This window comes from Capra hircus, chromosome 6 (genome assembly GCF_001704415.2).
Source record: "Capra hircus breed San Clemente chromosome 6, ASM170441v1, whole genome shotgun sequence".
In the NCBI taxonomy this organism is placed as follows: Eukaryota; Metazoa; Chordata; class Mammalia; order Artiodactyla; family Bovidae; genus Capra; species Capra hircus.
Window position 1 is genome coordinate 22,955,710 of NC_030813.1, and position 15,277 is coordinate 22,970,986.

Sequence of the window (15,277 nt, forward strand, 5' to 3'; positions counted from 1 at the left end):
TGGAGAAGACTCTTGAGAGTCCCTTGGACTGAAAGGAGATCCAACCAGTCCATTCTGAAGGAGATCAGCCCTGGGATTTCTTTGGAAGGAATGATGCTCAAGCTGAAACTCCAGTACTTTGGTCACCTCATGCGAAGAGTTGACTCATTGGAAAAGACTCTGATGCTGGGAGGGATTGGGGGCAGGAGGAGAAGGGGACGACAGAGGATGAGATGGCTGGATGGCATCACGGACTCGATGGACGTGAGTCTGAGTGAACTCCGGGAGTTGGTGATGGACAGGGAGGCCTGGCGTGCTGCGATTCATGGGGTTGCAAAGAGTCGGACACAACTGAGAGACTGAACTGAACTGAAGAAATGATCTAAGCCCTTTGTAATTAGAAGAGTTGTCATTTTACCTGTTAATGGATTTCACATTTTTAATAAGAATAAAGTCAACAGTAGAACTGTACACAGTAGTCACAGGCCTGAATGGCAATTCTCACGTTAGAGATACATAGCATGTTAGTACTCAGTTGCATCCAACTCTTTGCGACCCCATGGACTGTAGCCCACCAGGCTCCTCTGTCCATGGAATTTCCCAGGCACGAATACTGGAGTGGGTTGCCATTTCCTCCTCCAGGGGATCTCTCCAATCCAGGGATTGAGCCCGTGTCTCCAGCATTGCAGGAGGATTTTTCACCTGCTGAGCTATCGGGGAAGTCCAATAGAGATAATAGAGACACTTAAATTTTACAGATTTAGAAAATTACAGAAAAGTAGTCAATTTTCCTATTGCTTTTCCTGACTCTTTGGGTGGGACAATCCACAGAAATGAAAATGAAAGTTGCTCAGTCGTGTCTGACTCACTGTGAACCCATGGACTGCAGCCTGCCAGGCTCCTCTGTCCTTGGAATTCTCCAGGTCAGAATACTGGAGTGGATAGCGGTTCTCTTCTCCAGGGGATCTTCTGAACCTACGGATTGAACCCAGGTCTCCCACATTGCAGGCAGATTCTTTACCACCTGAAGCACCAAATGGGAGCATTCCATTTCTTGAAAATTTAAATGTGAAACTATGGACCAAATTTCCAGATGTCATAATCAAAAATCACTTTCTATTAGGGATTGATCAAACAACTATATTCTTTTTTAAAACTTGAGTTTGAGAGTGTTAATGGTCACAAGAAACTTACAGGCAGTGTTTTGCAGAATCACTTTATTACTATTTTTTTAATCCTAAATTGTTTATTGAATTGCATTTTTTCCCCTTATAAACCACATTAGGAATGGTGGTTACATGTATTTAAAATTTCCATTATTGTATGTATTAAGTATATATAGTATGCATGTATTTTTAAAATTAATTGATTTATTTTAATTGCAGGCTAATTACTTTACAATATTGGATATTCCTATCACTTACTGTTTATAAGCTAGAAAAAAATAATTTGTGTGTTTATTTTATGAGCCCTACACAGTAAAATTATTAAAAAAATTTGGTGGACTTCTCTCTGTAAACTAGTAAGCAAAAGACTTCAGAGGTTAATTTCATACATTTGTTTTGAAAAGTCAGACAGCTTTAAACATTCATTTTATTTGTAGCAACTGTGGGCAGAAATCATAGAATGGTGAAACTGCATTCTATTTTAAGCTCATAAATTGCTTCTAAGAATTTGGTTGATGAAATTGTAGGCCTTTTAATAGAAAATATAGGTTGTGAAAATGTATATTAATCTGAGATATAAAGGTTATATGCAAACAGGCTCTGAAAAATGGAAGGTTGTTGTAAGCATGATCTGATAATAACAATTAGAGTTTTGAACGTGAGAAATTCAGAAAATAGATTATCCACTGGAAAAGCCAATATGTATAAAACAAATTTGTATTTTTTTATGTTTATTCTCAGTGTAGGAGGAGTAAACTATAAGGTTAGCCCCTTAAATAGGCCCAATAACTTTGCTACAGAGCATTTAAATTCTCTGCTCTTGTTTTTAATTTAAAAAATGGGAAATACCCGCTTCATAAGCAAAGTGCCAGGTAAAATGCAAGAATTTTCAAAGAATGCAACTGCTCTATAGCATTCAAACTTAATCTTGATATACTCATTTGAAGCAGGTACAATGCCAATAAAGTGTGGCAATAACATTCTGAAACTCAAAACTTGCTTCTGCTTTCATAGCATAGATTTATCCTAAGACAGCAGGCAATCCAAATGCAAGCTTGCTTCACCCAGAAATTGTCTGCAGATTCTTGAGTTTCATTATAATAGCCTGAAAATAAGATCACAGGACATGTATTAGCGAATAATGGATCATCAACTAAAATTGATTAGCTAGCATAAAATCACCCCTACACATAAATCTTTCTACGGAACAATCACCTTTAGCTTGAAAAATACATATGTTTATCCTTTCAGGAGAAGACAATGAAATATTTAAGGTATTCCATTTGTTAGACAAATGATCTTTCAAGTTCCTAATAAGCTTGCTTTAGGTTTTCTAAAAAATATGGTTGATATATAGCTGATATTTTACCATCTTTAGTGATCTTTCCTGCAACAGAAACCAAAATCCTTTTCCACCTGGGGTCGAGCAGGAAGCTAAGGAAAAAATACACAGAATTAGCATTTCTCCATTTTAAGGCTGAACAAAGAAACATGACAAAGTCATAGCTGCCTTTCGCAGTCACGGGAGAACAGCTTTGTAGAGGCAACTGGCAAGATAGTCCCCCATCTTAAAAGGAAAGAATCATTGTCAAGTTCAACCACGTCAATGTCCTTGAGTTCAAATTTTATTTCCTTTTCGAGGGAGAATAAGTGTTGGGAATTTGTATTATTTTCCTCTTACCCAAAAGCTTGCTCTTAAAATAGTCCTTCAGATCTTGTAGAAGGAACTTTGCTCGACAAAGATATTTTCATAAAGCTAGATGGTACCTCACAATTCTGCGACAGTCAAATGGGTCTCACGAGTCTATGCGCTACAGAACCATTAGGTCTATTGCTCACCGGTGGGCCACAGAATGATCCAGAAATGCAAAGAACTACTTCAAGCAGTTCTTAAGAGTGAATGACTTTTATGTTAATGTATTAACATAACTTTTATGTTATGATATATTGAAGGATGGGAGAACTTAAAGGGTTATCAAAATTTGGTAAACTAAAACTAGTTTGTAATGGGCCCTAATTCAGGATTTTAGCAAGAAATCCAGCTGCCACACAACAGGTAATAGTGCAAACTTCCTACATCACATATATGGACAATTGGAATAGCGCAATTTTTTATGAAGAAAAGTGTGTGGTCGGGACATCAAGGATATTGTCTTGAACTGGTCTTGGCTTTTCCATTTGCACCTTCTTTCTTTAGGGTTATTTTTAGCTTCTCATTAGCAATTTACTTTCAGTTAACACTACAATGTGAAGCAACACATATTTATACGAACAATATTTTCACATTATATTTTTTCCCAAAACTAGATTTTAAGGATTGTATAAACTGTGGTTCAAATAGACTCATCATATTTCTTTTGCTAAAGAAGATGTGTTTATAACTTCTCTACAATTTATTTGGTCTGTACACGTTTGTGCACATGTTAGCTTCAGGGCCTTTCTCCTTTAAGTTCTTTCTTTGCTTTTTTACAAACAGTTATGTTTTTAAAATTACTGCTCATGTATTTTGCACACAAATGCTTATGTAACCTATTTAGTTCATATCTGTTGGAATGTTTCAAAACATAGTCAGGATAGAAGGCTTTCATGTTCTTTCTCAACAAATAAGTTCTTTGTTTGTATTTTATAAAAATGAAGATAAACACAACCCACCTTACTGCCAAAGGGTATGTTATGTAACATACTTTCACTGTGGGCACTTTCGTTACCTAGAAATACAAACGCTGTTACTAACGCTTTATTCATTCACAAATTTAGTAATTCCTTTATTTAGCATTTGAAAAATATATATGCATAGAGTAGGATATGGGTAAAGATAAAAAACACTAAAGAGATAAAATGTGCATATTGAAAAGGCATCTTGGCAATTATGTATCAATTTGTATTAATATGTATGTATTAATTTCTCATACCCACATATTGAGGAGTTGATGAGCTCAGAAACTATCCAACACCATGAATAACAACCTCCGTTTGATTTTGCCTTCTTCTCTTCCCCATTTACCAGGATCAGGTAACTGCAAAGCACACTTTTTTATAAGTTTGCTCCTACCCCTGCATCGTGGCCCATGCCACTTCTGCTTCTATCACAAGTTTCTGACTTTCCGTCCAGCCACACGCTTCTGTTCTCCTGCTTCTGCACTTCCCACGGTCAGTGCTGCGCTTCAGGCTGGAGGCAGAGCTCACAGCTCTTTAGACAACACCCCAGCTGGCCTGCAGCTCCTCTCTGCCCTCCTCACTTTCTGCACACATTTCTCTCTCATTACACTAAAGTGAACCCTTCCATCTATTAAGTTTTATTCTAAGTTCATTTCCTCTATCAACATTTCCCACTTACCAAGTTGGCGCCATTTACATCAGTCATCATCAGTTATTATAGCAATTCCCCATGATAGAATTCTTATCTATATTTTACATATGAGGGAACTGAGGTGTAAAGAGTTTAAGTGACGTGTCAAAGGTCACAGCTAGTTAAGTTTGAAGAGCCAAGTCAGAGTTCAAAGTGCATGCTTCTTTTACCATATCACAATGCCTCTAGCATCGCTATTCTAGAATCACCTCACATTTATTTTGGATATCAAATTGCCTTACATATAAATATAAAATCTCTGTGAGTTTTTACACTGACCAGCCTAATCACATTAGGTTTACATTAATACAAAAGTTGGTTTGTTCTGGGCTTTGTTTTAGTCCTAAATTCTTTAATAAACACCACTTACCATTTGGATGGTGCACAATGGTGAGCTTATCTACAAGACAAAAAAAAAAAAAAAAAGAAGCACATTCTACTGAGTTTTGCTCCATGTTTATCTTAGGGTCATCTCTTCTTATCGGTTGACTACTTCTTGTCTTGAGATGACTATGAAGTTTCATAGTCTGATTTTAAAAAATACCTCCGGCCGCTAAGTATGTAACTGTCTTTTATTACTTGTATCACTAAGTGTGAAACTATGTCTTTTTTTCCTTCCGATGTTTGTTCCACATTATCACAATTTTAGATATATTTGACGCTTAATAATAGCTTCCTACTCAGCCTTGATATTCTTTTAGCCTGAGCTATTCAAGTATTTTAAAAAATAACCTGATTCAGAAATAATTATATACAGTACAATTCATACACCTTGTATGGCATTCTTTAGCATTTCTTACATTGCAATTTTCCTGTCTATGAATTCTCTGATTTCAATTATCTGAAAATGTCTCAATTTCAACAAATTTTTGAAGGTTATTTTTCCTGGATATACAATTCTAAGTTGTCATTTGTTTTTATTTTAGCACTTTCAAAGATATTATTGCACTGTCTTTAGTCCTCCATGTTTCTGATAAGAAATTAGTGAATATGGAATACATTTATGCTTTTCTCTTGATATATGTCTTTTTCTCTGGCTGCTAACAAGAATTTACCTTGACTTGAAGTAGCTTGACTACCAGCGCTCAAATATAGTTTGGCTTAACAGGCTAACTGGAGTTTTTTTTAAGTTCTTGGAACAGTATGAAGGTAGTTTACATTGAATTTGGAAAATATCTGACCATTGTTTATTTTAAAATGTTTTGCCCAAACTCACTAGTTTTTCCTCTGGGACTCTGACTACGTGCATGTTAGACTGTGTTATGTCCTATCTGTCTCTGAGGCTCCATTCATTTTTAAGTTTTTTTATCTCCTTTTTCATCATATTGGATAATTTCTACTGATCTGTCTTTAAGTTGATTAACTCTTATTTTTGCTATATTCAATCTGCTGATAAGTTCTTCTGATAATTTTTCATTTGTTTTATTGTAATTTTAATTTCTATAAATTTCCATCTGGTTCTTCTATATAGTTTCAGTTATCCTGTTGAAATTTCATATTTATTCACTCTTTAAAACCATATTTCTCATTAATTTTGTTAAGGTCAACAATAAGACTATCTCAGGTTCAGTTTTTATTGATGCTTTCTTTTTTCTTTTCTGTGAATCACATTTTCTTTTTATTTGTACCTCATTAAAAAATAAAACCCTGAATACTGGATTTTAAAGGTAATCTGTAGCATATTCTGGATTCTATATTCATATTCTATATTCCTTTGATGAATATAGGTTCTTGTTTTACCAGGCAGTTTGATTACTGTCATGAACCTGTGGTAGGCTTGGTTTTCTGCTTTTTCTCAGTGTCAACCTATACAAAGCTCAAGATGTTTGCTAAGACTCTTAATAGAGCTTCCCTAATGATTCAGCAGTGAAAAAACTCTGCCTGCTATGCAGGAGATGTGGATTTGATTCCTGGGTTGGGAAGATCCCCTAGAGAAGGAAATGCCAGCTCACTCCAGCATTCTTGCCTAAGAAATCCCATGGACTGGCACCTGGCAAGCCCCCGTCCATGGAGGTGGCAAAAGAGTCAGACACGACTTAGCCGCTAAACAACAACAGCAGGACTAAGCGTACGAGTTCCATTTTCCACCGGGCTCTTGTAGGGGTTTGGTTCTAGGCTTCGCTGGGGCAAGTCTAGAGTAGGTCTTACTCTAAGTCATGGTCCTTACTCTTTACATCTCTTGGGTGTCACAGCAGGATGCCAGGCATTTTAACAAAGTGTTAGGAGACCTTTCCTCTCTGGCAGGGCAGAACTCAAAGACACATCCCCAGTTTGGCTTTTCCTTGGCTTTGCCCAACCTTCAGTGTCTCTGCTCTGCCTTCACAGCACTAAAAGCTGCTATCTTACATGCTTTGATTGGTCTTGTCTGCACATGTACAGCTCATCTCTCAGCCAGACTTGTGGAGCCCCTCCCTCCCTCTGAGGCTTCCTCTCTTCGTGGTTACCTCCTCTTCAGTGTCTTACCACACACATTCCAACATCTCTGCTGCTAAGTCACTTCAGTCGTGTCCGACTCTGTGCGACCCCATAGACGGCAGCCCACCAGACTCCCCCGTCCCTGGGATTATCCAGGCAAGAACACTGAAGTGGGTTGCCATTTCCTTCTCCAATGCATGCAAGTGAAAAGTGAAAGTGAAGTCGTTTAGTCGTGTCCGACTCTGTGCGACCCCATGGACTGCAGCCTTCCAGGCTCCTCCGTCCATGGGATTTTCCAGGCAAGAGTACTGGAGTGGGACTCTGGCTGCCCTGAACTCTTATCTTTGCTACCTCAGTTTGACTGCTTTGCACAGACTCTAGTCAGAAAATCATCTTGTGGGTAATGGTGAGAGACATCTCACATATTTTGTTTTTCTCTGGGATTACAGTCTAAATCTGCCTATCATTTACTCCCTGAAATCAGTTGCTTCATATTTTTTTGCCTATTATTTGTATCCTTACAGTGGGAGGGTTTGTCTGGTACTGCTTATTCCATTTTAGCTGAAAGAAGAACTAGTTGATTCCTAATTAAAACACCAATGATTAAGAGTGTTAACTTTGGATTCCAGTAGACATAGACTGTAATCTCTAATCTGTGTGTTTAGAGGTTTCTTAATTTCTCAGATTCTCAGTTTCCCTATTGTAAATTGGGACTAATGCCTATCTCAAAAGGGTTATTAATGGGATGATTTTGTGAATAGTAGATAAGACAATAAATATTAGCTACTACTACTATTTAATGTTCCTTAGTGAAATTATTTATATATTTTATAATATTATACATTTAAAAAATTTTACTCTTATTCCACATTAGAATGTAGGTTTGTAGAACTCAGTTATTTGTAAATTAGTTTTGTGTTCGGGACCTTAATTATTTTAGAAAGCATATTTATGTTTTAGAAAACATTTCTAAGAAAGCTTAAAGAATTCTCCATGAAGAAATAGATAACAAGCCAGTAATATAAAAAGAAAATGAATTTTAACATAGCGAATTTCAGCATGAAGTACTATCTAAAAGTTATGCAGTATTATTGAAAATAGAAGAGATGGAGGCTTTCAAACTTTCCTAGTAGTTGTCAGTTTTTAATTATCTGTACAGGGGTAGGGACTTGGGGATAGGGTGGTCAGAGAATGACAACGTAATTTATTTTCAATTTTGGAATGCGTTGTTTATCTTTGGAGATTTACCATCTTAATAATGTTTGTGTTAACATTAAAATGAGTGTTTTTCCCCCCTGGGAGCAACTGCTAATTATTAGCAAGGGGAATCTGTGTTGAGAAGAAGCATGCTAGCTTCAGGGGAAGGCAACATGAGATTTATAATTTAAAATGATCCACATGTGGACAACTGTGAGAATTGACTATATTGAGAATATTCTACCTTCTTAAAAAAAAGTGTGACTCTTTAACAATTTAATACCCCGTTATTGAGACTTATACACACACACACACAACTAAAGCATAATTATCTTATTTGCAACTTATATGGAAATCAAAGGGAAGGAAGTAACTAGCATTTACATTATGGGCCAGAGAAGGTGAAAAGTATTTTATGTGTTAACTTGTACAACCACTTCCAGGTATATGTCTGATTATTCTTGTTTTGCAGACCAGGGCCCTGAGTACCAAGGAGTAAGACAGTCTCCAGTTTAAGCAGCTGGGAAGTGACTGGATATAAATTTGAACTCAGGCCCGTTTTATTTCACCATTCTTGCCTTTTCCACTTCATCACTCTATTATTTTTGAAGAGCAGACAAATTTTACTTACTGTAGACATTTTCTTCTTCTGGCCTTTTTCCAACAATGCAATCTCGTAGTTGGCGTAGTTTTTCCTTAATGAGGAGACAACCAGGAAAGAGAAGTCAAGGTTCACGAATTTGTCATGAATTGAGATGGAAACTTTAACTAGTACGACCAGTAAAACCACTACAACTTAGTGCTAATGTGGTACTTAGTGTTCCAGCCACCATCCTTGCTGCTTCACATGTATTGTTTTACTTAATCCTCACAACTTCACGAGGTGGATAAAAAACATCATCATCTCCTTTTACCGATATGGAAACTGAGTTAGAGAAGATTAAGTAACTTTCCTAAATCACACAGAAGATGTACAGCCAGGGTGGGAACCCAGAGCCCAATTCTTCTGGGAGCTTCTTTCCCAAACGAACGCCTGAGGCATCTACACTGGCTATCGGTGCCTCAAAGCAGAAGGCCAACATAACAATGGTTTGTTGCTGCCTGAGCCCATCTCTAGCCTCTGCAGGGTGCATGCTTTCCTAGCAGGTCCTACTAAGAACCAGGGACTCAGGAGCAAATGATACATAACTGGATTTCCATTTTTAACTCATTTGTGATCTTTCTTTGCTTTCCAAATGTTCTATACTGAACATCTATTACCTTTTTAACTGAAAGGTAAAACAAGCTAATGCTCAATATATCTGCTTTTATTTATTTTTTAAAAAATATGGGCTGCTTCATGAATTTGCATGTCATCCTGCGCAGGGGCCATGCTAATCTTTGTATTGTTCTAATTTTAGTGTATGTCCTGCCAAAGGGAGTACCAATAAATGTGCTTTTAGAAGAGAATTTAAGAGTAGCACTTTTCTTAAGGGCTGCCCTGCAAACCTAGAAACAACTTTTCTTAAAATAGAGTTGTGTTCATTGCCTTAAAGATCCTCTCCTATGAGTGGAGCAAACATTCTTCTTTAGGAACTCGGTGATTGTGAGCAGGAGAGAGGGGAGCTAAAGGCAAGGTTTTTTTCAATCATCTCACCTTCAACTCCAGGGATTCTACCTGGGTCTTCATTATTCTAGAAACTCTTCTACTAATAAATCTATGCTTGTGCCATTTTCTCTCTTATTTTCCTGGGATAATACCTCTCTGTCAGTAAGAATATAATTTCACAGCCCTCTCTGATAGATTCATCTTTGGGATTAAAATGAATATTTTTTGTAAACTACAAGAGTAAGATTGAAAAGTGTATGGTCAGTGTGTATTGGGAAAATAGGGAGAACATTCATTTTTTGATGTTCTGACTTTTGTCCCCAATGGCTCAGTGGGCAAAGAATCTGCCTGCAATTCAGGAGACAGGGGTTTGATCCCTGGATCTGGAAGATCCCCTGGAGGAGGAAATGGCAACCCACTCCAGTATTCTTGCCTGGAGAATTCCACAGACAGAGGAGCCTGGTGGGCTACAGTTCATAGGGTTGCAAAGAGTCAGACATGACTGAGTGACTAAGCAGACACGCAGACACAACTTTTGTTCAGGCCCTTCAGGACTGATTGAAAAAACACAGGGAAAAGTCTTTCTCACATTCATCTTGGCAATGATACTTTGGATATAGCTGAAAAAGCACAAGCAACAAAAGCAAAAATAAAAGCTGGGACTGCATCAGACTAAAAAGCTTTTGCATAACAAAAGGGACAACCCACAAAATGAAAAGTCACCCTGCGGACTGAGAGAAAATATGTGCAAATCATATATGTGATCAGGAGTTGAGATTTGAAATATATACAGAACTCACACAACTTAATGACAAAAATGTCCCAAATAACCTGATTAAAAAATGGTCAGAAGAACTGAACAGACATTTCTCAAAGAAGACATTAAAATGGCCAACAGATAAATGAAAAAGTTCTCAGCATCATTAATCTTCAGGGAAATGCAAATCAAACCCACAACAGGATCTTACCTCAGAACTGTTAGAATGATTATCATCAAAGGACAAGGGGTAACAAATGAGGTCATGGAGAAAAAAGAAGCCTTGTGCAGAGTTGGTGGAAATGTAAATCGGTGCAGCCATTATGGAAATCGGTATGGAGCTTCCTCAAAATATTAAAAATAGTACCATCATATGATTCAGCATTCCTACTTCTGGGTATTTATCCAAAGGAAATGAAATCATGATCTCATCTCAACGAAACAGCTGCACTTCCACGTTCATTGCATTAGCCAAGATGTGGAAACCACCTAAATGTCTAGGAATGGGTAAAGAACATGTGATATATATGTCTGTATATGTGTGTGTGTATATATATACATGAGGTAATACTATTCACCCATGAGAAAGAAGGAAATCCTACCATTTTTGGCAACATGGATAGACTCTGAGGGCGTTATGCCAAGTGAAATAAGTCAGATAGGAAAAGACAAATACTGTATGATCATACTTATATGTGAACACTTAAAAAAGCCAATTCATAGAAACAGAATTGAATGGTGGTTATTGGGGACTGAGGAGTGGAAGAAATTCAGAGATGCTGATGTTGGTCAAAGGGTACAAACTTCCAGTTACAAGATGAAAAAGTTCTGGGAATCCAGTGTACAGCAAGATGACTATTTAACAGTACCGTATTACATATATATTATAGATAGCAACTTGAAAGTTGCTAAGAGAGTTAATATTGTATGTTCTTGTCACACAGAAATGTTAATTTTGTGACATGATGGAGGTGTTAGTGAGAGAGTCATTTCCTAGGCAGGTTGATAAGTCTAGGGGTCCCCAAGGAGAGAGCGGTCTGGAATTCTCAAGGAGGAGAAAAGGACAAACTTCTTTTTCCCCTCTACATTCTTTAGGACCATGTATCCTGCCTGAGGACAGTCTCTGGATTAAACCTTCTGGCTAATTCTGTTATCTTAAAATGTAAATTATGGGAGTAGGTCTAGTGAGATCTTTACAACCTCCATACATTCTTTGGATTCATTGGAGAGTATATTACTCCATTGTTAACACTAGCAAGTGGGTACTTTTCTACCCCCTTCTGATGTCTATGTCAGAAGCTTTCTCTATCTCCTTTATACTTTAATAAAACTTTATTACACAAAAGCTCTGAGTGATCAAGCCTCATCTCTGACCCTGGATTGAATTCTTCTCTGGAGGCCAAGAATCCCAGCGTCTTTGCGTGATTCAGCAACAACCTTTCATTAGCTAATGCTATGGTGGTCATCATTTTGCAGCATATAAAATTAATCCACTGTACAATTTACATTTAGACAATGTTCTAAGTCAATTATATCAGGAAGCTTGGGAAGGAAAGGGAAAAGAACCGAATAAATCCTCGTACTCAGAGTCACAAGCTTTGGGCTTTTATGGAAAGTAGTTTTATGGTTTGTTCTTTCACCTACAGGTTACCTTTTGGTTTTGTTTTGCATAAGTGCTTACTGTATTCATTATTCCATTGTTCCTATGTATTAGATAAGCCACATCAGTCTTGAAGCAATTGAGTATTGTTGTGTTTAGTCCTTAAGTCATGTCTAACTCTTTGCAACTCCCTGGACTGTAGCACATTAAGCTCCTCTAGCCAAGGGATTTCCCAAGCAAGAATACTTTCCTAGTCAAGGAGTGGGTTGCCATTTCCTTCTCCAGGGAATCCTTTTGACCCAGGGATTGAACCCAGTTCCCTTGCATTGGCAGGAGGATTCTTTACCACTGAGTCATCTGGTAAGCCCCTTAGACCACCTTTAATTCTTTCTAAAATGATACTGAAAATAAATATACAAAAAAGATCTTAATGACTCAGATAACTGTGATGGTATGATCACTTACCTGGAGCCAGACATCCTGGAATGTGAAGTCAAATGGGCCTTAGAAAGCATTGCTACAAACAAAGCTGGTGGAGGTGACAGAATTCCAGCTGAGCTGTTTCAAATCCTAAAAGATGACACTGTTAAAGTGCTACACTCAATATGCCAGCAAATCTGGAAAACTCAGCAGTGGGCACAGGACTGGAAAAGGTCAGTTTTCATTCCAATCCCAAAGAAGGGCAATGCCAAAGAATGTTTAAACTACTGCACAATTACACTCATTTTACATGCTAGTAAGGTCATGCTCAAAATCCTCCAAGCTATGCTCAACAGTACATGAACCAGGAACTTCCAGATGTACAGGCTGGACTTAGAAAGGGCAGAGGAACCAGAGATCAAATTGCCAACATCCACTGGATCATAGAAAAATTAAGAGTTCCAGGAAAACATCTACTTTTGCTTTACTGATTAGGCTAAAGCCTTTAACTGTGTGAATCACAAAGAACTGTGGAAAATTCTGAAAGAGATGGGAATACCAGAGCACCTTACCTACCTCCCGAGAAATCTGTATGCAGGTCAAGAAGCAACAGTTAAAACCAAACATGGAAAAACAAATTGGTTCAAAACTGGGAAAGGAGTGCATCAAGGCAGTATACTGTCACCCTGTTTATTTAACTTATATGCAGAGTACATCATGTGAAATGCCGGGCTGGATGAAGCCCAAGCTGGAATCAAGATTGCCGGGAGAAATATCAATAACCTCAGATATGCATATGATACCACCCTTATGGCAGAAAAGTGAAAAGGAACTAAAGAGGCTCTTAATGAAGGTAAAAGAGGAGAGTGAAAAAGTTGGTTTAAAACTGAACATTCAAAAAGCTAAGATCATGGCATCTGGTCCCATCACTTCATGGCATATAGATAGGGAAACAATGGAAACAGTGAAAGCTTTATTTTCTTTGGCTCCAAAATCACTGCAGATGGTGATGGCTGCCATGAAATTAAAAAACACTTGATCTTTGGAAGAAAAGCTGTGACAAACCTAGTTAGTGTATTAATAAGCAGAACATTACTTTGCAGACAAAGGCCTGAACAGTCAAAGCTATGATTTTTCCAGTAGTCATGTATGGATGTGAGAGCTGGACCTTAAAAAAGGCTAAGCACCAAAGAATTGATGCTTTTGGACTGTGGTGTTGTAGAAGACTCTTGAGAGTCCCTTGGACTGCAAGGAAGTCAAACCAGTCAATCCTAAAGGAAATCAACCTTGAATATTAATTGAAAGGACTGATGCTGAAGCTGAAGCGCCAATACTTTGGCCACCTGATATAAAGAGTCGACTCACTGGAAAAGATCCTGATGCTAGGAAAGACGGAGGAGAAGGGGATGACAGAGGATGAGATGGTTGGATGGCATCACCAACTCAATGGACATGAGTTTGAGCAAGCTCTTGGAGATGGTGAAGGATAGGGAAGCCTGGCATGCTGCAGTCCATGAGGTCGCAAACAGTTGGACACGACTGAGTGGCTGAACAACAATAACAACTGAATATAAATACACAAATAAAATAGAAACAACCAAGGGTTTGATAAAGCAACTAGTGAAATCACTAACAAGAAGGTATTTAGATTGGATCACTTTAAATTGTAAACTTTATTACAGAAAGGTCTAAGGAGGATAAAGTACATTTGACTTATATCAACCAAACTTATATAAACTTATTTTCTAGCATTGCCAGGAGAGTGATCTGCAGTTCAGCACTTGGGCACACTTTACCCACTTCAGGATGAGAGGGATGCTTGATGGTGATGGCAACAGTGTGGACTGTGCTATAGTTCTGACCATGAACGACCATCACTACAAAACTCCACAATTAGCGTTCTTAACATGTTTGTAAAACAACTGCCCCTGCTTCACACTGCAAAAGCTTGACCAGGTCCAGCCACCAAACCGCAACAAGAGCTATCCTGCGAGACAGGTGACTTCTAACAAGGTGTGTGACCACACATGTGTTGGGGAAGTCCCCTTACCTAAACAATCTCCCGTCTATATGCCATATCGCTTGAACCACTATTCTGATTCATTTCTCTGCTGTTTAAAAAATGTCTTCATAAGCACTATTTTAAAGGAAAAATGATCCCTTGGGAAAGGTAGCATATTAGGCTATTAATAATTATTGATATTTGGGCCTAACGTAGCTAAGGAAATGGCTGCCTGAGAACTGGCTGAGGTATGGGGGCTTTATATGAGAAGAAGAAAAAAAGTGGTGAGATATTTTGTGAGTGGTACAGCCTGTTGGATAGATAGAATACCGTCTTGAATCCCCTCACTGAGGACTGTCATGGGCTGTATATTATATTACATGTATAGTATACAATTTTTTCATTCTCCTCTTGGAACTACCTACTCCAATTCCCTTTCAGGATGTAAATTATTTTTATAGAAGACAAGCTTATCTGAATTTAATACTCTTGGCATAATTTTCCTGTAAATCTTGACTGATCTATATGCAAATCATGATATCTATTTATATATGTATATATTTATACATATGCAAATTCTGATACATATATATTTATTTTTCCAAAGGTAATGGGGAATATAAAACATTAAATTTATTCAGGACTATTGTCTGATATGATTTTAATCATTTTCTTGTTCCCTTTAAGTCTGGTCTAAATAACACATTCTTCAGAATTCTAAGCATGTAGTGTAAAGATGCTTCACCTTAATTTCAGCAATGAGATTCATAAAACCTTCACTCTACTAAGGACAGCCTTACATGT

General features: G+C 37.7%; 1 protein-coding gene across 2 annotated transcripts in view; it reads right to left on the reverse strand.

Moving 5' to 3' along the window:
• The window catches only part of BANK1 (B-cell scaffold protein with ankyrin repeats 1), a 331,256-nt gene continuing 317,207 nt past the window's right edge, over positions 1,229–15,277 (reverse strand). For both annotated transcript variants that reach the window (XM_018049269.1, XM_018049268.1), the window contains exons 13-17: positions 8,738–8,801; positions 4,865–4,894; positions 3,798–3,853; positions 2,515–2,579; positions 1,229–2,250 (exon numbers count right to left, since the gene is read on the reverse strand). In XM_018049269.1, the coding sequence (XP_017904758.1) occupies positions 2,520–2,579; positions 3,798–3,853; positions 4,865–4,894; positions 8,738–8,801 (210 nt within the window). In that variant the 3' untranslated portion in view covers positions 1,229–2,250; positions 2,515–2,519. The remainder of the gene's footprint in view (positions 2,251–2,514; positions 2,580–3,797; positions 3,854–4,864; positions 4,895–8,737; positions 8,802–15,277) is intronic.